A 23,508-nucleotide genomic window follows, 5' to 3' on the forward strand; every position below is an offset into this window, starting at 1 on the left:
TAAGAGCTGGGAATGCAAAGACTAGAGCAAAACTGTCACTGGGCAAGTCACTTAACCCCAATTGCCTCAGTTTCCTCATCTGTAAAATGATCTGGAGAAGGAAATGGCAAACCCCTCCAGTATCTTTTCCAAGAAAGCCCCAAATAAGGTCACAGAGAGTCAGACTTGACTGAAAATGACTCAACAACAAATTATTATTATTATTATTATTATTATTATTATTTTATTATCATCCCCCTACACAGTGATAGGCTCCTTGAAGGCAGTGACCACATTTTGCCTTCTTCTCTTGGCTGGATTGCTGTCTTGTTATATGTTGGCCTAAATGACATCTGTTAATTCTTTCATCTCTGAGTGATTCTATAAACTCTGAATTTTTCCCTAGGATCTGGAATCATCTTCAGTACACAGTAGGTGCTTGATAAATGTTTGCATTTCTCCATGTTTTTTCCAGGAAGCACCAATACCTTGATCACTGTTTCTACCTCCCACACAGTGTCAGCATTGCATTAACACATATACCCAGAGGATCTAGATGGAGGACTCAGTCCATGTTACATAATCTCTCTCTCTCAGCACAATTCCACTAAGCCCATAGGAGTCCATTGCATTCATAACAAATAGGCAATGAATGAGAAAGGGATTGAGGGGATGGGCAGAGAAAGGAAGTAAGAAGTGAGGAGCTTAGCAGACAGTGACAGAGGAGATGAGATTGAGGAAAGTGCAGGCAATTTTGTGCAGATAGAACTGATGGGGATGATGACCAGTGCATAGGACACAGAGTCACAGGCCTCATTAAAGCTGTAGATTGCAGGCAAAGAAGGCAGGTTGCTCAGGCAGTTAGCATGAGTTGAGCAGCTCAACTACATAAATTTCCAGGTAATATTAAAAAAAGCTCAGAGAAAGCCTTCAGCATGTTGGGTTGGTGTCAGAGGATTTATGGAAAGAGTTGAAGAAGAATTACACGAAACATGGAGGTGTGGATGGATTGCTAGTTCTGTGGGTAGAAGAAATACCTATATTAATTAGATCACAGATCCTTAAGATATCGAAGAGGTGACAGGACTTAGTAACTGTGAGTAGGAAGTGGAGGGATGGAGACACTAAAGATAACGTTGAGGTTCCAAGCCCGGATACCTGCGAAAGCAGTGGGGTCGTTGATTGGGACAGGCTAGTCAGGAAGGGGGAGGGTGGATATCTTCAAATGCTGAAGCTACACATTGTTAGCTGAATCTCTAGCTGTCATAGTTCTGGTTGAACCCAACGTTATGGAGAGTCCTACACAAAGCACCTTGGACCTCCTTGTTCCTCAGGCAGTAGATGATTGGGTTACACATGGGTGTGACCACTGTGTAGATGACAGAAAGCACTTTGTTGAGGTTCATGGCTTCAATTCTGCTGGGTCTGGCATAGATGAATATGGTAGCTGAGTAGAAGATGCCAACCACAATGAGATGGGAGGCACAGGTAGAGAAAGCCTTGTGTCGGGCAGCAGCCGAGGACATACGCATCACAGCTGCCCCAATGGCCATGTATGAAGCCAAGGCAACCAGAAGCGAACCCCATAGGATGACAATGGCAGAGATGAAGTCAACTAGCTCAGTGAGTGCTACATGGGTACAGGATAGATTGAGCAGAGGGGAGACGTCACAAAAGAAGTGGTTGAGGACATTGGGCCCACAGTAGGAGAGCCCAGCAATGCAGGCTGTCTTGATCACAGAGACACTAAGGCTGCCCATCCAGGAGGCCATGGCCAGCATGAGGCAGACCTGGGGCCTCATGAGTATTGGGTAGTGGAGAGGACGACAGATAGCCACATAACGGTCATAGGCCATAGAGGCCAAGAGTGTACATTCAGCACAGATAAGCGTGATGAAGAAGAAGAGCTGAGTCATGCAGGATGTGAAAGGGACATGGCAAGGCCCTGACCAGAGCCCCAGCAGCAGGGTGGGCACTGTGACTGAGATATAACACATCTCCAGGCAGCTCAGGTTCCCCAGGAAGAAGTACATGGGCTTGTGGAGTTCTGTGTGGCTCCAGATGAGCAGAACTATGATTGTATTCTCTAAGAGAGTCAACAGGTAGAGGGTCAGGAATACAGCAAAGAGGACACCGCGTAGGCCTGGCCTTGTTGACAAGCCCAGCAGGATGAACTCCTGGACCTGGGTCACGTTGGCCTCTTCCCAATGTCTTCCAGGCTAGGGACAAAAACAGAATTCCCATAACGGCGGGTGGCCCATTGTAGCAAAAATGTGGACAGGGTGCCTGCATTCTCTGAAGAGGATCATAGCTTCCCATTTCTACAACATGCTGAGTTTTACAATGGACTTTCCTGACAACAACCTTTTGAGGTCAGTAGTGAAAGTAAAATCATTCCCATTTTACAGATGAAGAAACTAAGAAAAAGAGGAATTGTGGGACTGGATGGATCCCAGTAGGCTGTTCTACCAAGGAGCAGTTGGAATTCCACCTCTAGAAGTTTGCAAAGTAAGGCTTCCATGGTGATTTGTTAAGGATGGTACAGAGGACATAATTCTTCAGGTATGATTTGGACTTTATGACATCTGAACCTTCATCCCACTCAGAGATTCTACAACATTATGTCTTATGTTCCATGTACTATGAAGCAATGATTTTTATACGAAATCATGGAATCAGAAGCTTGAAGGTGAAAGGGACCTCAGAGGTCATCTGGGGCTAACCTCTGCCAACCCAATCAAGTGGTAATCCAGCCACCAACTGAAGACTTCAAATGACTAGAAACTAACTCATTATTATTGGCAGTCATATTCAGTTGAGTCCAACTCTTTGTGACTCCATTTGGAGTTTTCTTGGCAGAGATACTGAAGTGGTTTGCCATTTCTCCAGCTCATTTTACAGATGAGGAAATTGAGGCAATTGAGGTTAAGTGACTCGCCCAGGGTCAAACAGCTAGTAAGAGTCTGAGGCTGGATTTGAACTCAGGAAGATGTGTCTTCCTGACTCCAGGCCCAGTGCTCTATCCATTTAACTACCTAGCTACCCCAACAAAGGTAATGCCAACTTTCAATTATATGAAATTGTTGAATTCTTTCTCACTTATAAATTGTGCCCTCTCTCTGCATTTTGTTGCCATATGAAACAATTTAATCCCTCTCCTAATATCTGAGGACTCTGACTGTGTCCCTCCCAAGTCTTTCCTTCTCAATTCTAAAGGTCCCCAGTTCTTAAAACTCGTCCTCATAAAATTGGGTTTCCTAAGTTCAAATTCAACCTCAGACACTCATTCCATCACCCTGGCCAAGCCATTTAGCCTCTGGGTCTGCCTCAGTTTCCTTATCTGTAAAATGGGGATAATAACTATCTCTTTCACAGGATTGTTGTGAGGATTAAATGAGATAATAATTGTAAAGTGCTTGACACAGTGCCTAGCACGTAAGTATGAGCTTTATAAATAGTTTATTCCCCTCCCTTCCCCTCTCTGGAGACCCTTGGCTAACATAGTTAAATAGAAAATAAAAAGTTCTATTTTTTCTAGGTCAGAGTGCAACTGTGTGGTCTTGTTGCTAGAAAAAAGGATGGTACAAGGAAAAGGGCATTAGGCTTGGAGTCAGGAAGACTGGAGTTCAAATCTAGCCTCAGACACTTGATATGTGATTCTGGGCAAGACACTTCACATCAGTCTGCCTCAGTTTCCTCAACTGTAAAATTAGGATAAAAATAGCTCCTACCTCCAAGGTTTGTTGTGAAGATCAAATAAGCCAATGATTTGTAAAATGTTTAGCAAAGTGTCTGGCACATAGAAACCGCTATATAAAAGTTATCTATTAAAACCTCCATGATGTAAGTGAGGAAACTTCCACACCAAACTCTCTACTCAAGGCTCTAGTGTTCTTGACATACACTTGCAGGGGGTGGTTTCATGCATTTTGCACAGTTTTCTTGTTGAGCATAACTTTAAAAATCACATTTCTAATTAAGCAATTAAAATGTAACAAACATGCCAAAATTAATCGTGAATTTCTTTAATTAAAATTTGTTTCCCTCTGACTGTAATGTACTCATTACATTAAAGATAATAAATACAGTATGTATATATATAATGTTATGTTAGATGTTACATATAAATACAAATATATAGATATCTAAAGATAATAAATATTGTATACCTGTATAAAGAAATAAAGAAAATAAAAATAATAAAGGTAAACCAGTAAAAACGTTAGCTATTAGTAGTAGTAGTAATTTCAAAAGGATGCTTAGATTATGGCTCTTAACCTGTGGTCTATAAACTTTAAAAACTGCTAATTTTATTTTAATAATAGTAACTAGTATTTATATAGTGCTCTAAGATTTACACAACGCCATATACATATTATCTTATTTGAGTCTCAAAACAATCCTGGATGTTCCATACTATTTTCCACATTTAACAGATGAGGATACCAAGGCAAACAGAAGTTAGGTGACTTGGCCAGGGTCACACAGCTAGTAAGTGTCTGAGGGAGGATTTAAACTCAGGGCTTCCTGATTCCACACTCTGCACCACCTAGGTGCCTTTATATGATTAGTTTCCTTTGTAAGTTCATGTATTTTATTTTTAGATACTTAAAAACATCTTTCTAAGAAAGGGCCCATCAACTTCATCATTTTGCCAAAGGGGTTCATGATAAAAAATGGTAAAAAAGAAAAAAAATAAAAAAAGAAGAAAAGGAAAAGGAAAGAAAGAAAGGAAGAAAGGAAGAAAGGAAGAAAGAAAGAAAGAAAGAGAGAGAGAAAGAGAGAAAGGAAGGAAGGAAGAAAGAAAGAAAGGAAGGAAGGAAGAAAGAGAAAGGAAGGAAGGAAGAAAGAAAGAAAGAAAGGAAGGAAGGAAGGAAGAAAGAAAGAAAGAAAGAAAGAAAGAAAGAAAGAAAGAAAGAAAGAAAGAAAGAAAGAAAGAAAGACACACCCCCCACACACAGGTTTAGAGAAATTCCTGAATGAGAGATCCAAATTAAATTTTTCAGGATTGCTTGGCTGAACACCTCCCCTTAGGTTTGTGCCAGGGATGGCATTTTATAGAAGTTTTGAACCTCAACAGTGGAAGGGTGTCATATGCCATTTAGTATTTTCCACTCCTGGAGCAGATATATCTTCCTCTTCAATGTCCCTGCGTGTTGTCATGCTGCCTGATGTTTTCTTGAGGTTGGTGACCAAGGGAATTTAAAGCTAACAGCCCCAAGAGGAGAGTTGACCAGGAGCCCCCGGCACCCTCTGTTTTCTGAGCAGTTCCATCTTCCTATCCTGTGATTTCAGACTGAGCCAATGGCTGTTTCTATGGCACCTGCTTTACAGGACCCGTGGTCGGCAAGCTTGGAAGGGCTTGGTAGAAAAGACTTAGGAAGGACACGATCTCTGTCTTCATACAGAGAAGACTTTGGACTTGTTCTACATGGCCAAAGAAGGTGGCAAGAGGAGCAAGGGGAAGGATTTATGGCTAATTTACATTTATAGTTCTCCATCACCTCCAAAGCAAGTGTCAGGGCAGCTGAGGTCTAACACTGAGAAACCACTTGGTCAAGCGCAATGAATCACCAATGAGCTAGACCTGACTTCTCTTCCTGGCTGTACCTCTAACTGACCTTGTGAAATTTTTTTCATTTCTTTCAAATCTCTGATATTCATTATCACCCAAGATTTTGTCTGATAGATAGGGGAACACTTGGATAGTTACTATCAACATAAAAGACTTTTATAGAGAACTCATACAAAGCAAGTGCTTACATGGAGGTCAGAAAAAGTTATACAAGGACACTCAGGGTCTCTCTGAAAAGCTTTAGAATCAATTTTGGGACATGGGAGATGCTAGCACATGACTGCCAGCATGGCATGCCCACATCAAAGATGGTGCTGTGCTCTATGAGCAAAGCAGAGTCTCAATAGCTCAAAAGAGGGGCAGCTAGGTGGCGCAATGAATAGAGCACCAGACGTGGAGTCAGGAGAACCTGAGTTCAAATCCAGCTTCAGACACTTGACACATGTACTAGCTGTGTGACCTTGGGCAAGTTACTTAACCCCAATTGCCCTGCCAAAAAAAAGCAAAAAAACCCAAAAAACAAACAAACAAACAAAAAAAAGAAATGTGAGATGAGGAAATTTAGAGACATCTACACTCCAAACATTCATATGGACTATTTGCACCTGACCTGTGATAGAGCCTTCCAAGCTCATGTTAGTCTGATCAGCCACAGTAGGACACAGTGTACCTTGACCCTGACATAGTGATGGCATTTTGGTTCTCTTCAAGCACAAAGGGCAACAACCAACCAAGGGGACAAGCATTGCCCTCTGGGGCATCCATTGCCCTTTGGGGTAGCTCATTTCACTTGTGGATAGTTCTGATTATCAGGAAATTTTCCTTACATCAAGCCTATGGTTCCTCCTTTACAAAATATATTAGGCCCTTTCAGTTCTGACATTTTAAGATTAAATAGTTGCCAATTCCCCCTCAGTGAATTGTTATAAATTGTAGAAGGTTAAATCAGGAAGGAAACTTAGAACATAGCACATTAATGTCCAAGCTGAACTGGAGAGAACCTTAGAATGGAAAATGTCAGATTTGGGAAGGAGCTTGGGGCATTGAATATCAGAGCTAGGAAGATCGTTATAACACAGAAGACAAAATGTCAGAGCAAGGGGCTTTAGAACTTAGAACATCAGAGTTTGGAGGAACCTTAGAGTTCATCAGTTTCAAGTCTTTTATTTTTCAGTTGAGGAAACTGAGTCTCTGAGAATGCATGTACTTTTCTCAAGTTCACCCTGTGTCATTTACCCCCATGTACTCACCATAGAGGCTCAGCACCCCTGAGTTACCCTTTCAAAGTAAGACCATCAGTAACTGGCAAAGGCCATTTTCCCACTGCTTTGGGGTTTGAATATCAACTCACTAGCTCCCTTCACTAACATCAATCATCACTGGTACCCAGGTCCAGGCTCTTGACTTTCTCCCAGTACTTGGCACATTTTTCTAGGCTTGGTGCAGTGCCTGGGACATAGCAGGAGCATAATAAATGCTTATTAGTTGGTTGATTGATTCCCACAATGCCTAGCCCTTATAGATTCAGATAAGGACCATCTATAACTCCCCAGACTTTACTGGTATGGACACTCCATTCTCAGGGGAGTCTGTCCCATTTCCACCATCTCCTCTGATTACCGATCATATCATAAGCATGTCCCCTCAATAAATTTGCCTCATTGTGTCTTGCTATCTTCTTCATGTTCCCTAGTATTGGACCCCAGTACCCTGAACCTTTGCAGATTCTAAGAACCCTGGGGGATGTGAAGATGACATAGAGAGAGGTATGGAGAGGCAGGGATATCTGAAAGTACTAACCCTTCCTGCTAGGAGCTTTCCCATAGAGCTGCACTAAAGCCAAGTAAGCTGGGTGTTAGTCAGTGAAGAGTCTTAGCACAAGAATCAGAAGGCCTGGTTTATTGGCTAGCTGTGAGACCTTGGGTAAGTCTCTGCTTCTCTTTAAGCCTGCCTCCTCATCTGTGAAAAGGGGCCAAAGAATATTTATTCCACTTCATTCCAAAGTTCATTGCTGGCTAAGAACTTTGCAACCTGCCAGGAGTGGGGTGTTGTCAATATTATCAAGTAATTTGATTTCTAGGACCTATTAAAGGGGTGAAGATTCAGGGGGTGGCAGAGCAACTAGAGACCTAGGTGTGGTTCTGACTCTTGAGCCTTAGTGACTATGTGACCTTGGGTAAGTCACCTCTAGATAACTCTCTTGGGCTAAAAATTGCAGAGAAAGAGCTGATTGTATTGGTGGAGGGAGTTTTCTCATCCAGAGAGCTTCTGTTACCAGTGAAATCACAAATCCAGCCCCTTCACCCTCAACTTTACAAATCATTTCCCACCATCTATCAGAAGCGGCCTTCGCCCCTTCCTTCCCCACCCCTTCCAATGCCCGACATGCTGGCTCAGGAGCCTCCTCCTCTCCATCTCTTTTCTGAGACTTACCTCCTCCATGGAGACTTCCATCATGAACTCTGCCAGGCCTTGTCACCCCAGTACCTCAGATGGACCTTGCGGGCTGTTCTATCCTTCTGATGACCCTGTTCTCTCCCTAAAGAACACAAAGGTACATCAGCGGTCTCCACACTGGGACTCTCTGAAGAGCCACATCCTGTTCCCTCCAATGTCATCTCATGAACTCCAAACCAAATTGTCTTTTGACGATTGTGATTTTCCTTTATTTTAAAGTGGTTCTCAAATATTGGTGACCACTCCCATCCTTCTGGTTACTCTTTCACTGAGGGCCTTGGCTGTCTATGGACTGTCAAAGGTTTCCAGCCCTCTGTCAAAGCCAGCCAGGTAATCTTGTGTGGCCCAGGTCACCAAAGCACCCTGGGTCCAGCCTAGGGCTGAACTGAGTCACAAGAAAATAGTGAGAATCTATCTTGCTTCAAACTACTACATTTGGAGTCAGAGGACATGGGATCAAATCTCCCCTCTGACATTTATTAGCTGGGAGTCTGACTTCATCTCTCTGAGGGTCAGTTCTCTTCCCTGTAAAATGTGGGAATTGGACTTGACTGCAAAAGTCTCTTTCAGCTCAAAATCTGTGATCTTTGGTTGTCTTTTCTGACACAATTCTGGTGGCTTTCCTCCTACTTCTCTGTCTTCTCTTTCTCCTTCTTTACCTCCAATTTATCTTCCTTCTATCCAAAAGCAGCAGCAGCAGAAGACTCTCTGCCCCTTTTTGCTGCACAATCTCCCCCGGGAATTTCATCCACTTTCACAGCTGTAGTTATCACCTCTATACTGATGTCTACAAACTCTCCTTAGGCCTCATTTCTCCCCTGGCCCTCAGTCCTGCATCCCCATCTGCTCACTGAATATCCCCTAAGAGTCTCAAACTTACCATATGCCAAAATGAAATTGTCTTTCCTCCCCCGATGCTAAACCCATCCATCTCAAAAATGTTGCTATTTTCTCTGAGGGCACCTTCATCACTGCCCTGTTCTATGCTTCAGACCTTAAGAGTCACATCTGATACTTCCCTCTCCCTTACCTTCTACATCCAATCTGAGGCAAGCCTCACTGACTGCTCTTCATCTCTCTCCCAGCACCTCTTGCTTCTGTGTCCTCCTCTCCACTTGCATAGACACCACCCTAATTTGGATCCTTAGCCACATTTACCTGGACTACTTTAATAATCTCCAAACTGGCTTCTCTGCCTCCAGCCTCTCTTCTCTCCAACTATTCTTCCTACGGCTGCCAAAATATTGTTTCTAACTGGCATGAGATCTCACATTCAGAAATCCTCTGGGGGTGAGTGATCTAAATAGGCGGCATCATAGGGCAATGGACTCAGAGGCAGGAAGGGATCTTAAAGGTCACCTAATCCAATCCCCTTGTTTTACAGATGAGGAAACTGAGGCCCAGAGAAGGGGTGACTAGCCCACAGTCATATGAGTGGCTGAGGATGGATTCAAACACAAGGTCTTTTACTTCATACCCAACACTCCTAGGACGATCCATGTCAGAGTTGGAAGGAACTTAGGGTTCACTGAGTCCAACAACCTCATTTTACAGATGAGGAAACTGAAATGGATAGAAGTCACATGACTTGTGCAAGGTCACACAGCTAGTAACTATCTATGGCAGAATTTGAACTCAGGGCTTCTTGAGCTCAAGCTCATCCCTCTAGCTATTGAACTATTCCAACAAAAGAACAATTTTAAGCTATCAATCATCATATATTTTTTTCAATAGTCAGACTGATAAGGTGTAAGAGAAATTTAAATGATAATTTTGACCTTTTCCCTGAAACTCAATAAATTAGCAAAGATAACAGAAGGTAGAAATACATAGTGTTGGAGGGATTATAGGAATATAAGCACACTAAAACAGCCTCAGAGAAATGGTGAACTGGGCTAACACTTTTGAAAAGCAATTTAGAATTTGGTGAGAAAAATCATGAAATTGTTCAAAGTCATTAACCTAGAAATCTCCCTACTGGTTATGTAATATCTAGAGGTCAAAGGCAGAAAGAAATGTCCTAAATTTTGCTAAAAAAATCCATAGCAGCACTTTTGGGTATTTACCCCCACCCCTTTAAAATCCCATAAACACCTATTAATTAGGAAGTGGGCGAATACACTGTGGTGGTGAATATAGTGGAATATTAGTGCACCATAAGGAATGGTGAATCAGCACAGTAAAAAGAAGTAGGAAATTTGACTTAGGGCTGGGAAGGCCTTGGGTTCTCCTAATCTCCCTATCTCAGTGGACCACTAAGAAAACTGAGGCTGAAAGAGATTGTGACTTGCTCCAGTGACCTGCATCTTATAAGTGTCAGAGCCATGATTCAAACATGGGATCATCGATTTAGAGCTGGATGTGACCTTCAAGGTCATCTCCTCCAGCCCTCCTCTTTTTGACAGCTGAGGAAACTGAGGGCCGGGGAAACGAAATCACTTGCCTAGACTCACACAGGTAGTAAGTGGAAAAGCCAGGATTTGAACCCAGGTCTTATGACCTTACATCTATCCCTCTCTCCACTGCACCATGGTATCTCCTTTGGTATGGACTGATTTCTACCATCAAAGCAAACAGTCAGGAGAACAACATGCATAGTGACTACAACAGTGTCAGTGAAAACAACACTAAAGTGTAGCAGGTTAAAGATGATAGCCTGGATTGGCTCCAGAGGGCTGCTGATGAAACACAACTCCCTCCTCTCAAGAGAGCTTTGCATATGGGAGTGGGGAGAGAAATAGGGGTCTGGGGATGGGGCTCTAGGTGGAACAGCATACACACTCAGAGGTGTGGTCACTGTACACTGGAAGTTTGTTTTCCTTTATTGTTTTTCTTGATTATAAAATAGAACTGACTCTATAGGCACAAGTGATATATCCGAGGTGTGATTGTGGTGTAAACAATAAACCGTATCCACCAAACTTGAAACATAAAACAATAAATGTCATTCCTTCTCTAGTGTCTCTAGGATGAAATAGAGACTTCTTAGCCTTGTATTGGAGGTCCTTCACAGTCTCGCTCTTGTCTATCTTTCAGACCTTATCGCAGTCTATTTAAAATGCTGATGTCCCTGCTTTTGGAGGCATGGCTTTCTGGATCACTGAGTGAGTTCATCCTTGCCCCTTTAGCCCACTCTATCTGGGGTCTCCCAGATCAGGCTTCGCCTTCCCAGCCAGCCACTCACCCAGTGCATCTTGCCATTTTCCTGCCTCCTCTCTAGCTTTCTATTTCTTGCTTTGGCTGCAGTCATCACATCAAAACTAGCATTTTATCTGGAAAGGCAACTGAGTGACCTATAATTCAGCTCACCATTCCTGTTACTATCCACACACAAATTGCTTTCTAGTCACCACTCCCCTATTTGTATAATTTCCTATTATTAGACTACAACCTCCTTGAGGGTGGGGGTTTATCTCCCTTTTGTCTTCGTATGATGAGATTTTTGCTTAGTTCCTGGTACACGGTAAGCAGTTAATAGATGCATTTTCATGCATGCATGGATGTATTCACTCATCTTTCCTGCTAAGCATCCACTCTGGCAGCCGTGGAAGTAACTCTCAGTGTCTGCTTCTCCTTTCCCTCTTTGAGTCACTGCTAAGGGCCACCTCCTCTGAGCAGCCTCCTCAGATTGCCAGCCCATCCCTCTAACCTCAATCCTCACCTTCTGCTGGGAGTGATCTCTCCCACATTCAATGTTCACAGGGTGCTGTGTTCAAATTTCACCTTTACCTTTATCTTGTTTTAATGGCATTAAAGGTTGACAGAGAGTTTTCCTCCCTATAGTTCTGGGAGATAGGTAGTACAAATGTTATTCCTTCCATTGTCTAGATGAGGAAACAAAGCCAGTAAGAAGAAATGACTTGTAGAAGGCCATAGAGGTAGAAATAAATAATCAGGGTTAGGACTTTGGTCCAAGCCTACCCATTCCAAATCCAAATCCCCCCCACACCACTTCTCGCCCCCTTACCTGAGTGTAGAGAGGATCCAGTTTGAGCCTGGGCCTCTTATGCCCTTCAGAGACTCTAGTCCAGAGGTCTGACTGCGGGGCATCCTGGGATAATGGATGGCAAAGCCCTGAGCATTCAGACCATTATTGGCACCTCCAGTTTGTTGAGCTGGACTTGGGAAAATGGCTATTGAGTTAATAAAAAACAAAAGGTTGTGCCCAAGAGAAGAGCTGCCACTTCTGATCTCATTAGCATTGCCTCAGCCCCCGGAGGGGTCTTGGCCAACCTTCCTCATCTGTTCAGCTGCCCAGGATGTGGGCAGGGCCTCAGGACCTCCTAGACTCAGACTGTGGGAGCTGGAAGGGCCCCAAGAAATTATCTCTACAACCCAGTCTTTTTAAAATTAAAGAAACTGAGGTCTAAGTAGAGGAAGCCACGGCCTCATAAGATAAGTGATGTGCTGGGCATAGGACTTGGGGCTGGAAGGGATCAGAGATATCATTTTGCCCACCACTTTCCACTTAATTGAGAGATAAGCAGCCAAAGACACAAACAAGGAAGGAACTCACCCTAACTCAGGATCTATTCCTCAGAAGAGCCAGAATTTGAACCTAGCACTTGTGACTTTAAGACTAGGACTCTATGAACTATGCTTGGCTTCTGAAGGTTCATGGATTTCTTGGTTAGAAGATGGATACAGAGAGAAGCTTAAACCTGAGTCTGCCACCCCAGAGACCTCAGTTGGAGCCTTGGTGGATTGGCAGAGAGCCGGGGACAGAGACTATGCTTCTGAAGCTTCTCCAAGCGGGGGGGGCGGGGGGGGGGGGGGCGGGGGGGGGGGGTGGGGTTGGGTGGTGTCTGGAATGTGCACATGAATGGGGGAGGGGGTATCCAAGAGGGAGGGGCATGCATGCCACAGTGGGCAGGTGGTCCCTGAGGAGGGACCATCCAGGGTCAACAGATTTAGCAGAGGAATAATGGCCTTCTGACATTTGAAAGAGCCAGTATCTCATTAAATAGACGTGATCTGGGAGTCAGAAGACTTACGTGTAGACCCTTGCTCAGACACTCACTGGTGGTGTGGCCTGCTTAGACAAATCACTTGGCCCCCTTGGGACACAGGTTCCTTTTTTTTTTGTTAAGACTGATAATACCTGCACTGTGTACCTCACAGGGTTGCTTTGAGGATAGTGGTGTATAATGCTAAGTGGTACAGTGCCAGGGCTAGAGTCAGGAAGGCCTGAGTTCAAATCTAGCCACAGACACTTACTAGCTGTGTGACTTTGGGCAGGTCACTCACCTTTGTCTACCTTAGTTTTCTCATCTGCAAAATGGGGATAAAATAGCACCTACCCCCCCAGGGTTGTTGAGGGGATAACATTATACATATATAAATAATTCTTATTATATATGCACGCATACGTGCTTTTGTCTCTCAGTAGTTTCAGTTGTGTCTGACTCTTCGTGACTTCTTTTTTTTGGTTTTCTTGGCAGAAATATTGGAATGACTTGCCATTTCCTTCTCCAGCTCATTTTACAGATGAAGAACGGAGGTAATTGGGGTTAGGTGACTTGCCCAGGGTCGCACAGCTAGTAAGTGTCTGAGACCAGATTTGAACTCAGGAAGATGAATCTTGCTGACACCAGGGCCAGCATTCTATGTACTGTGACGCCATCTAGTGGCCATCTCCATTTTACAGATGATGAAACAAGCTGAGAGGATAAGTGACTTGCCCAGGGTCACACAACTCCTAAGCATCTGAGGCAGAATTTGAACTCCTGACTGGAGGCCTACTATTCTATCCACTGAACCATCTAGACATGAGTTCAAATCCCCCTTGACACTTTTTGACTGTGACCCTAGTCACTTACTCTCTTGCAGCCTCAGTTTCCTCATCTGTAAAATGGGGGTATAATAGGAGGTAGCTAAGCTGGGCAGTGGATGGACAGCTGGACTTGGAATCCAAAAGATCTGAGTTTGAATTCTGCCTCAGACACTTATTGGCTGGGTGGCTTTGGAGAAGTCACTTAACCCCTCTCAGCCTATTTTCTCCAGGTGCTAAATGGGAATGATCATTGTGGCTGCTCGGTCATATCTGACTCTTTGTGACCCCATTTGGGGTTTTCTTGGCAAAAATACTGGAGTGGTTTGCCATTTCCTCCTCCAGCCTATTTGACAGATGAGGAAACTGAGGCAAACAGGGTGAAGTGACTTGCCCAGGGTCATATAGATAATACATATCTGAGATTGAATCTGAACTCAGGTCTTCTTGACTCCAGGCCTGGCACTCTAACCACTGAGCCACCTACTGGCAGAATAATGATAACCCCTACATTAAGGGTTGTTGTGGGGATTAAATGAGATAACCACAGGAAGCATTTTGAAAGCCTTAAGAGGTTGGATAAATGACGGGCTTTTATTACTGTTGCTGCTGCTGCTGCTGATCCTCCTCCTCTTCCTCCTCCTGCCCCCAACACCTACCTCCTAGGGTCATTTTGAAAATCACATGGAAAGACTTGGAACGTCCTTTGGAAATCTCCAAGTGCACACAAATGCACACTATTGTCAGTCCTCTCTGTGACCTTCGCTTTCCTCCCCTACAAAATGAGGGGATTGGATTGAGGGCCCCTTCACCCCCAGCTTTAATTTCTATAGTGCCCTGATCTTAGCAGCCCTTGGGACTTCTTCCAACTTTTGACTGTCCTTCCTAAGATAAGGTGAGGGTAAGAAGAGGTGTGAAGAATGCTTCCATAATCTGAGCCATACAGAATTCAGTGGGACCCCTATCTCTGTATACTAGCCTCCTTTAATGTAATCTAGTGTAGCCATGGCATTTAGGCTGCCCGATCACACCCTTGACTTAAACATTTCTTAAACATTCCACTCAAAGCCCCAGGTCTTTTCCAGACTTATTCTCTAGGCAACTCTTCCTTTTTTTTTCTACCTACAAATTGGGTTATTTGACCTAAATATGTCTTTATCTTTATTAAATTCCATTTAATTAGCTTTTAATTCTTTGTATTAGGTGGCTATGATCTATTTGAGTTCTGACTGTGATATCCAGTGTGTGAGCATCCCTTTCTAGTTTGTATTATTGGGTAGCCCTGCCAAGTCTTTGACAAAACCAGTGCTAGAAATGCTGGATAGCTCTGGACCAAGAACAGGTCCCTGGAGGCATTTCCCTCCACACTTCTCTCCAAATTGGCCTTGACCCATAATTAATTGCTCTTTGAGTTCAATGAGTTCCCAAATTAGTTAAATATTTTAAAGTCTAGTCCACATCTCTCAATGTTTTTTTTCTTTTTTTTCCACAGCAATAGCTTAAAAAACCTTTTTTTACAAATGCTTTACTGATGCCTGAAAAAAATGATATCTATATATTAAACTTCTAAAACAAGATGATATAGTCATTGAGATAAGATCTGTCCCCTTAAAATACTATTCTTGACAAAGATCAAATAGTTTCCAAATATGTAGTAGAACAGAAAAAAGATTATATATGTAACTGCATATCTCCTATTATGTACAGCTTGGTTTTCTTTTTAAATATACAAGTTCGACCTGTACCTTTCAAAGCTGTATTCCTTGTCTGTGTTACTTTCTGGCCTTCTTTCTATTCCATTGTCTGAATTTTTGGAAAAGATGCCTTAATGTTTGCCTTTCCTTTATTTTTCCTTTTTTTGAGGGGGAATGATTTATTCTTGGTGAAATCATGCTGGCTTTTTGGGATCAACATTTGCTTTAATAATTGTTTATTAATAATATTATATATTATAATTATTATATAATTAATATTAACAAGGTATACTATATATTATTTCAAGTTTTGAAAAAGTGATTTACAAACATTCTTTCACCTGAACCACATGATAACTTTGTAAGGTAGGGGTTACAAGTATATCTTTTTTTTAACAGATGAAAGTCTCAGAAGGCCACATTATTTGCCCTGGGATATATATCAGTAAGAGACAGGGTCACCCCCTCAAGCACATCTCACCCTTACTCCAAAAAACGCCCCTCATAACTTACTTCATACAAATTTAGACTTCTCTCTGGGCTGAAAAAATAAATTATGTTTGTAGGGAAACCATTTCAATCTTTAGTTGTTCCCTTCTCCAGCGAATCATCTCTCAGATTAAGGGACAATTCTTTCTCTCCTGTCTGAATCTCCCCCTCAACCCTTAGTTGGATTTTGCATTACCCTGAACTGCCCCATATATCACTTAGGAGATAAGCACTAAGGGATTTTCAGATATTCTCAAAGTGTGAAGAGTGCAATAGAGAATCAATTAGAGAGTGAAAGGGTTGCCTTTACAAAGTCTAAGTGACTGTCTCAGTCAAAAGGGGAGAATGGAAGACATCTTCCTGACACCAGTATCATATTATCTCTTAAGATTTGCTTCAGCTAAAAGCAGGCTTGAAATTTCTTCCCCAATTTTTACAAACATTGCTCTTGAGACAAATTTCCTGATAGATATAGAGAATTCTTCATTCTGTCCATGATAATGATTGAAATTTCCCTTCAGGAAAGAAAATCAGTCATCAACCCTCCCTCCCAAGAATCATCAGTGGCACAGCTGAGTATCTCCTTAGCTAAGATGACTTTTGTAGTAATAGCTACAGAATTATAAAATCCTTACTTTACAATTTACTCTGCGGTGTAACTTTTCTGGTGTCAAGATAAGTTTGAGTCAGTCTGAACTTTTCCTCACATTTATTGTGTCTATAGGATCTATCTCTGGTATGAAATCTGTCATACATAAGAAGCTGGGATTTCTTACAAAAAGGCTTTCTCATACACATTACATTTATAGACTCTCTAATATGGAAATCTTGACAAGTTCTGGAAAAAGTTTTCAAATTATGATTTTCATAGGGTGTGTCCCCAGTTTGTATTTTCCAAGTAAGCTAAGGACTGAGGCTCAGCTGAAGGACTCCCCACATTTACTAATTTATAAAGTTTTTCACAATCATGACTTTGTTGATGCTAAATAACTCTGGTGTTCTTATTGAAGGCTTTGCCACTCTGCTGGTCTTTAAACAATTTTTTCCCTTTATGAATCATGTGGTGATCAATTAACCTGTCATCTAAAGACATTGCCACATTCTTGACATTCACAATGTTTCATTCCAGTTGTTGAGAGAAGTTTGACTTCCACCTGAAGGCTCTCCCACAGATATTTTTAAAGCTGTCCTCCAGTATGAAGTCTCTAATGCATAATAAGTGATGACTTCTGAGAAAAGGTTTTCCATATTGCCTACATTCATAGCAGTTCTTCATGAAACGATCTTTCTGATGAGCTTTAAAGATATGAGTCCTCTGATATACAATAAGGTAGGGATTACAACTGAAGGCTTTCCCACATTGATTGCACTCACGGAGTTTCCCCCCAGTATGAATTCTTTGATGATCAATAAGAGTTCTCTTCTGAGTGAGAGAATTCCCACATTAATGACATATATGACTTCTTTTCAGTATGGATTCGCTGGTGTTGAATGTCAAATCTATGATGAAAAATTCTCCTTTGCTCATTATCTTTATCATATTTCTTCTCAGTATGGCTTCTTCAATGTCAAGCAAAGCCTGATCTTTCTTAGTCTTTCCTAAAGTCTTTCCCACAAAAGTTACATTCATAAAGTTTCTTTTGGGTACAAGTTCTCTGATGAAGAAAAAGGTATGACTTATGATTAAAGACTTTATTTGCTATTTCCTTTTCCAGCCCATTTTACAGATGAGGAAACTGAGGCAAACAGGGTTAAGTAACTTGCCCAGGGTCACACACTTAGTCATTGTCTGAGGCCATATTTGAATTCAGGTCCTCCTAACTCCAGGCCCAGTGTGCTATCCACTGAGCTATCTAACTGCCCATTTTGTTATGTAACTGTGTTAACATTTATGTTTCTAATGTGTTTCTTGTGATTCCTGGAATCTGCTTTCTAATTGAGTCTTCCATGCTTTTCCATTTTATGGATGAGTTCATCCTGTTCACATTTACCTTTACAATCATTAATTGTTTATTTCTCTTCATCCTGTTTTCATATATGTATGTATATATACACGTATATATATATACATACATATTCTTCTCTTTGCTCGCTCATCTCTCTTTATAAGGAAGAGGGTAATGGGAGAAGAATATGCATTTGTGCTGTATTCTTGATTCAATCTCTCCCTATGCTTTTTTTCTTCCCCTCACCCAGATCTAGATCTTGTGTTCTTTCTCTTCTTTTCTTTCCTTTTCTCTGCTTTTCTTTCCAAATTACTCTTAACAATCAATCTTATTAGGTCGATGTTTGTCCTTTCATAATTAATATTTCCCTGAATATTCCTCCATCTCCTTGTAGGAGGAAGGTTCTGTCATACAGTTAGCTTGACTGACTTTAGGGTCCATCTTCAGTTCTTTTGTGATGAAAATCCCAATGGGTTGTACCCTGGTCATTATTTAAAGATGACTTTAGGAATTTTTTGATGTCTTAAAAATGTGCTGTTCTCTTTTTAAAATTCTATTAGTCTATATCTTATAATAACAATAAAATATGCTAACATTTATAAAGCACCTACTATGTGCCAGCTACTGTACCAAATGATCTATAATTATTATTTCATCTTATCCTCACAACTCTGGGAAATAAGTGCTTATTATCTCCATTTACAGGTGAGAAAACTGAGCCAAACAGAGGTTGAGTGACTTGTCCAGGGCCATACAGTTGGCAAGTGTCTGAGACTGGATTTGAACTCAGGTCTTCCTAACTCCAGGAAGTTAGACACTCTACTCTCTGTGCCACCTAGCTGTTCTTATTTGAATTGTGGTCAGAAACAGCATAATAATATAAATGACAACAATAACAATAATACCAGAACAATCTATACAACATGAAAGAGAGATTGCAATGGATAATAATGCAACTTTGTGTTAAAAAATTCAGCTTTGCTTCAAGAGAAGGAAAGAATAGGCCTTAATTTTAACTATTTACTGTAACTTTTGTTTGGTAATTTAATTGGATCTAGACTTTACTTTTAAAAATATAGCTTTCTTACTTGCCTTATATCATTATAGAGAGTTTTTCAAAATAGTTATATCAACTTAAACTTTGACTAGCGATAGATTTTTATGCCTATTTTTCACATCCTCATCAATAAATTTTCCATTTTTATCAGGTTCGAAAAACCAATCATCATTGTAAGATAATACCTCAGAATAATTTATTTCTATTATTATTGGTGATCTTAAATGATTTTTCCATCTGGTTTTTCATATTTTGTGTCATATTCTTTGACAATTTTCTATACGGAACTGACTTTTACTATTGTCAATCTGTCTGAATTCCCTAAAAGTTTTGGATGTCTGTGCTTTATGTGAGATATTTAAGAAAAAAACAACCTCTTCTCCTGATTCACATCTTTTGTTCTTAGATAGCTACATTGATTTCAATTAATCAAAACATTTTAAAGATTTTAATATAATAAAATAATTTATTTAATTATTTCAATATTCTCAATGCCACTGGTGTCTCCAGGCTCTAGTATTGGGACTATTACATTGGCAGTTGAAGGATGAATTTGGAATACATCATCACCAACGTGCTTTAATCCTGTTGGATGTTATATTTGTGCTCCTGAGCAGCACATGCTTTGACCTGCACCATCTCCTCACATTCCAAAAGGAAGATACAGAGAGGGAAATCAGTTTCCTCGATGCCACGGACACCTCACTTCATTCCTCCTCCTAGGCTTTCTGCTTCTTTCTTATTCTGCACAATTTTAAAAGTCATCACTTCATAACGGCCAGTCTGGTCAATGATACAGTAGCTCCATTCCTTCTGTCAGATTCTTTTAGCTCTGACTAACTACTAACCCAAACAGATGGGCTGAGATAGTTAGACTACAACTCACTCTGGCTATCTCCCACAGCTCCTACAGAAAGTAAACAATCTTGGAAGTCTCCAACTTCATTTTCCCCTTTTGGCTTCTCTGACCTGTCACATTTTTCTCTCCCTCCAGGGACTGTTCTTGGAAATTCCAAATGCCATAACATGGACTGGTCCATAATTAGCCTAGTTCATTAATGAAAAGCACAATTAAGCTTAAAAATGGTTAATCAGGTATCAGGTCAAGCATTCCAGATTGGTAGCAGTAAGGGCTATGTTACAAGATTGAGAACTAGAAAAGACAGTAGAGAACATCTAATTTAATCCCTCATTTTATATGAGGAATTCAGAGGCTCAGAAACACTGACTGACTTCTCCAATGTCACATCAATGTCAGTGAATAGCCTCTCTGAGTCACACTTTCACCATATGTAAAATCATCTCAAATCTCCCATATTCAAGGTCTTTTCTGGTGCCCTCAGCTGCTAATTCCTTCTCTTCTCAGAGTGCCTTCCTTTTACTCTGAATATATCTTGTTTCTAACTAGTTATTTACATGTTCTCTCTTTTATTTCCTAGAATGTAAGCTCCTTGAGAGCAAGAACTATGTCTTCACCATTGTATCAGAGCTTCATAAATGATTGTTTTCCTGCTGACTTGAAACGGTGATAATATTTACACTACCACTCTTACATCATTGTTGAGAAAATCAGATGACACTTGTTATGCATATAAATATATAATTATATTATATTATAATATAAATATATTATATATAAATATAAATAAATATATATATATATTTATATATAAATTTATATATAAATAAATATAAATATATTATATATAAATATATAATATAATTCCCTGAAGAATTTATAAAAGTGAGTTATTCACAGTTACTAATTTTATTCCTTTCTTGAAAAATACTATTGTGAATGACTCAGAATCATAGAATCAGAAAGGGAGAGTTGGAAGATACTAGCAATGTCCTTTCAAGAACATGGTGCCCAGATTACAATATGATTCATCATAGCATCAAAGTGACCCTAGGTTCTTCAACTACATGCCACTGGAACCCAAACTCTGGCAGTTTTGAGGCAGCTAGAAAGGCTTTGAGCCCACTGCTTGAGAAGAGCTCCATATCTGTGACTGAGAGCAAGCTTAGCCAAAGATGGAGAAGGTGGTTCTCTGGAAATTCTTGTCATTGTGACTGAAGACATTCTCTCCTAAAGTAAAGAAGATCTATTTATGGAGAGGCATTGTAACCACACTATGAAATCCCGAATCTTTGAAATATGGATGTGGTAAAGGATTCTGTACTATTCTTTGTAATTGTGTATGTTTTTTCAACTTTATAACAATATCCTGAGAAGGGATGCATAGCCAGACTGATTGTTAAAGGGGTCCATGGTGCAAAAAAATTTTTGAGAAGCCCTGATCTGGTGTGTCCTCAGCTCTACTTTTTTATTTCATAGGATTTCAGAGGTCAAATAAATCCTAGATATCATTTTGTTCAATCCTCTCATTTGATATAGAGAAAATAAGATGCAGAGGGTCTTAGTATAAAATCACTCAGTCAATTAATCGATCAGCAATGCTTTATTAAGTGCCTACTATGTGCCAGGTACTGGGAACAGAAAGACTAAAATGAGAGTCCCTACTCCCAAGGAAGTTATTTTCTATGGATGGAGCTATATGAACACAAATGTATAGGGATTAGACCTGTAATTTATTTGGGGAACTTCTATACAGGAAAATTTCCTCTTCCATAGCAGTTCTACTCATTCTCTTCAACAGAGAATAGTCTGTTGAGTTGCCTAGGACCACACAGCCAGAATGGGCCAGAGGTAAGACCTGAACACAGGTCTTCCTGGTTTCAAGGCTGACTTTCTACCCTCTAAAGCTGGCTGCTTCTCATACACACACACACACATATACATATATGTACATAAATATATATGTATGTATACAGAATATATACTAAGTAATAGGTAATTTGGTGGGTGAAACTCTAAGGGCTAGGGAGATCAAGGAAGACCTCATGTAGGAAGCTGTGGACAAGCTTTGCTTTGAAGGAAATGAAGAATTCTAAGAAGCCAAATAAATGTATTGTTGTCATGGAGATGGGAGGTGGAATGTTGAGTGTGAGGAAAGGCAAGATAGTGAGTTTTGCGCAACCAAAGAGTGTGTGAAGGAAAATGATGTGTAATGATGATCAAAAGCTATGTTGAAGCCAATTTGCAAAGGGCATTAAATACTAAACTGTTTTTGTTTGACCCTAGAGGTAGTAGGGAGACCTTAGACTTCATGGAGAAGGGAGGGCAATGTTCAGACCTGTGTTTTAGGAATATCACTTTGCAACCTTAATGTGAGACCTAATTCCTCACTCTCACCCCATGGATCCAACAAGTTGCCAAACCTTATCAGTTCTATCTCCGTAACATCCCCGGCTCATGCCTTCTTCTCTCCCTTCACACAGTCCCTCCATCATTTCGGGCAGCCATCTTGGACTCTTGGAACATCCTCCTAATTGGCCTCCCTGCCTCAAATTTCTCTCTCTCTGGTCCAATTCATCCTCTACAAGCTGCCAAAGTGATTTACCTCAAGCATAGATCTCATAAACTTCACCTGCAACCTTTTACTTCAAGAATGATTTGTTCACTCTAGTCGACACCCCTCTGAATAGGACCCCCAAGGACCTATCCAGGCACGTTATTTCCCTTTCTGGACTGTAGCCAGACTAAACTGGTCTTCCTTTTCCTCATAGAAGGTGACTTATCTCCTATCTGTTAGAAAATGTTTTTGCATTTTCTCTGTAGTGTCCCTACAATGTACTTCCATCTCTGCTATTCTGTTCAGATCCCTAGCTTCCTTCAAGGCTCAGCTGAAATAGTACCTTCTTACAAGAATACCTGCTGCCACCACCGGGGGCATGACTTTGCCCCCCTCTTTTCTCCTTTCATCCACCTTCTAGTGTCCACAAATAGCTTAGATGAGATGGGAGGCATGAACTTCATTCATCCCCATGAGATGCAGAAAGAAAGTCCTTACCACGGACCCTACCACTACCTCTTAAGATCCAACAGGCCTTACCATTCCTACTGCCTCAACACCATTCAGACTCATGGCACTGTCAACTGGCCTACTGAAGAACTCCGGCACTAGCCTTCTGCCAACCACTGCACCATTGGGGCTTTGGGCTTTTCCCTTCATCGTACAGGTGGACTCCTTTTTCGTGTCCCCAAGTTAGAGCATAAGCTCCTTGAGAGCAAGGACTATCTCACTTTTCTATTTATATCCCTAGCACTTAGCACAGGGATGAAGGATTCAGTAAATATATAAGTGCTTAATAAATGCTTTTTTTATTCACTCATTTCCCCTACATATCTTCTTCCAAATTACTTTATATCTAATATGTCTATAACAACATCTGTCTGATAGATTAGATTAGATCGCACTCTACTCACAACAACCACCTTTCCCTAGTTTAGATCCTCATCACCTTTCACTTGGATTATCAATTGCTCAATCCAGAAATATGTATTAAAAGCATGCTATATGACAGGTATATAAATATATATGTATATATGACACAGACATGTGTATATATGTATCTCTATATACACCCACACATATATATCTATGTGTGGGTATATAGATGAATATACACATATGCAC

At 40.9% G+C, this 23,508-nt stretch overlaps 1 protein-coding gene across 1 annotated transcript; it reads right to left on the reverse strand.

The window, feature by feature from the left end:
• Positions 1 to 1,235: 1,235 nt before the first annotated feature.
• Positions 1,236 to 23,043, reverse strand: LOC118836394 (olfactory receptor 5-like). Its single transcript, XM_036743704.1, has 2 exons — positions 22,924 to 23,043; positions 1,236 to 2,198 (listed from the first exon to the last, which is right to left on the reverse strand). The coding sequence occupies exons 1-2, from the start codon at positions 23,041 to 23,043 to the stop codon at positions 1,236 to 1,238; spliced, it is 1,083 nt and encodes a 360-aa protein (XP_036599599.1).
• Between the last annotated feature and the right edge of the window lie 465 nt (positions 23,044 to 23,508).

Source organism: Trichosurus vulpecula, chromosome 2 (assembly GCF_011100635.1).
Source record: "Trichosurus vulpecula isolate mTriVul1 chromosome 2, mTriVul1.pri, whole genome shotgun sequence".
Classification (NCBI taxonomy): Eukaryota; Metazoa; Chordata; class Mammalia; order Diprotodontia; family Phalangeridae; genus Trichosurus; species Trichosurus vulpecula.

Coding starts and splice junctions, on each gene's coding strand:
- LOC118836394 (XM_036743704.1), bottom strand. CDS start 23,043: ATGAAGGGAAAAGCCCAAAGCCCCAATGGTGCAGTGGTTGGCAGAAGG. Junction 2,199..22,923: donor GTGTTGAGGCAGTAGGAATG/GTAAGGCCTGTT, acceptor TTTTGTCCCTAG/CCTGGAAGACATTGGGAAGA.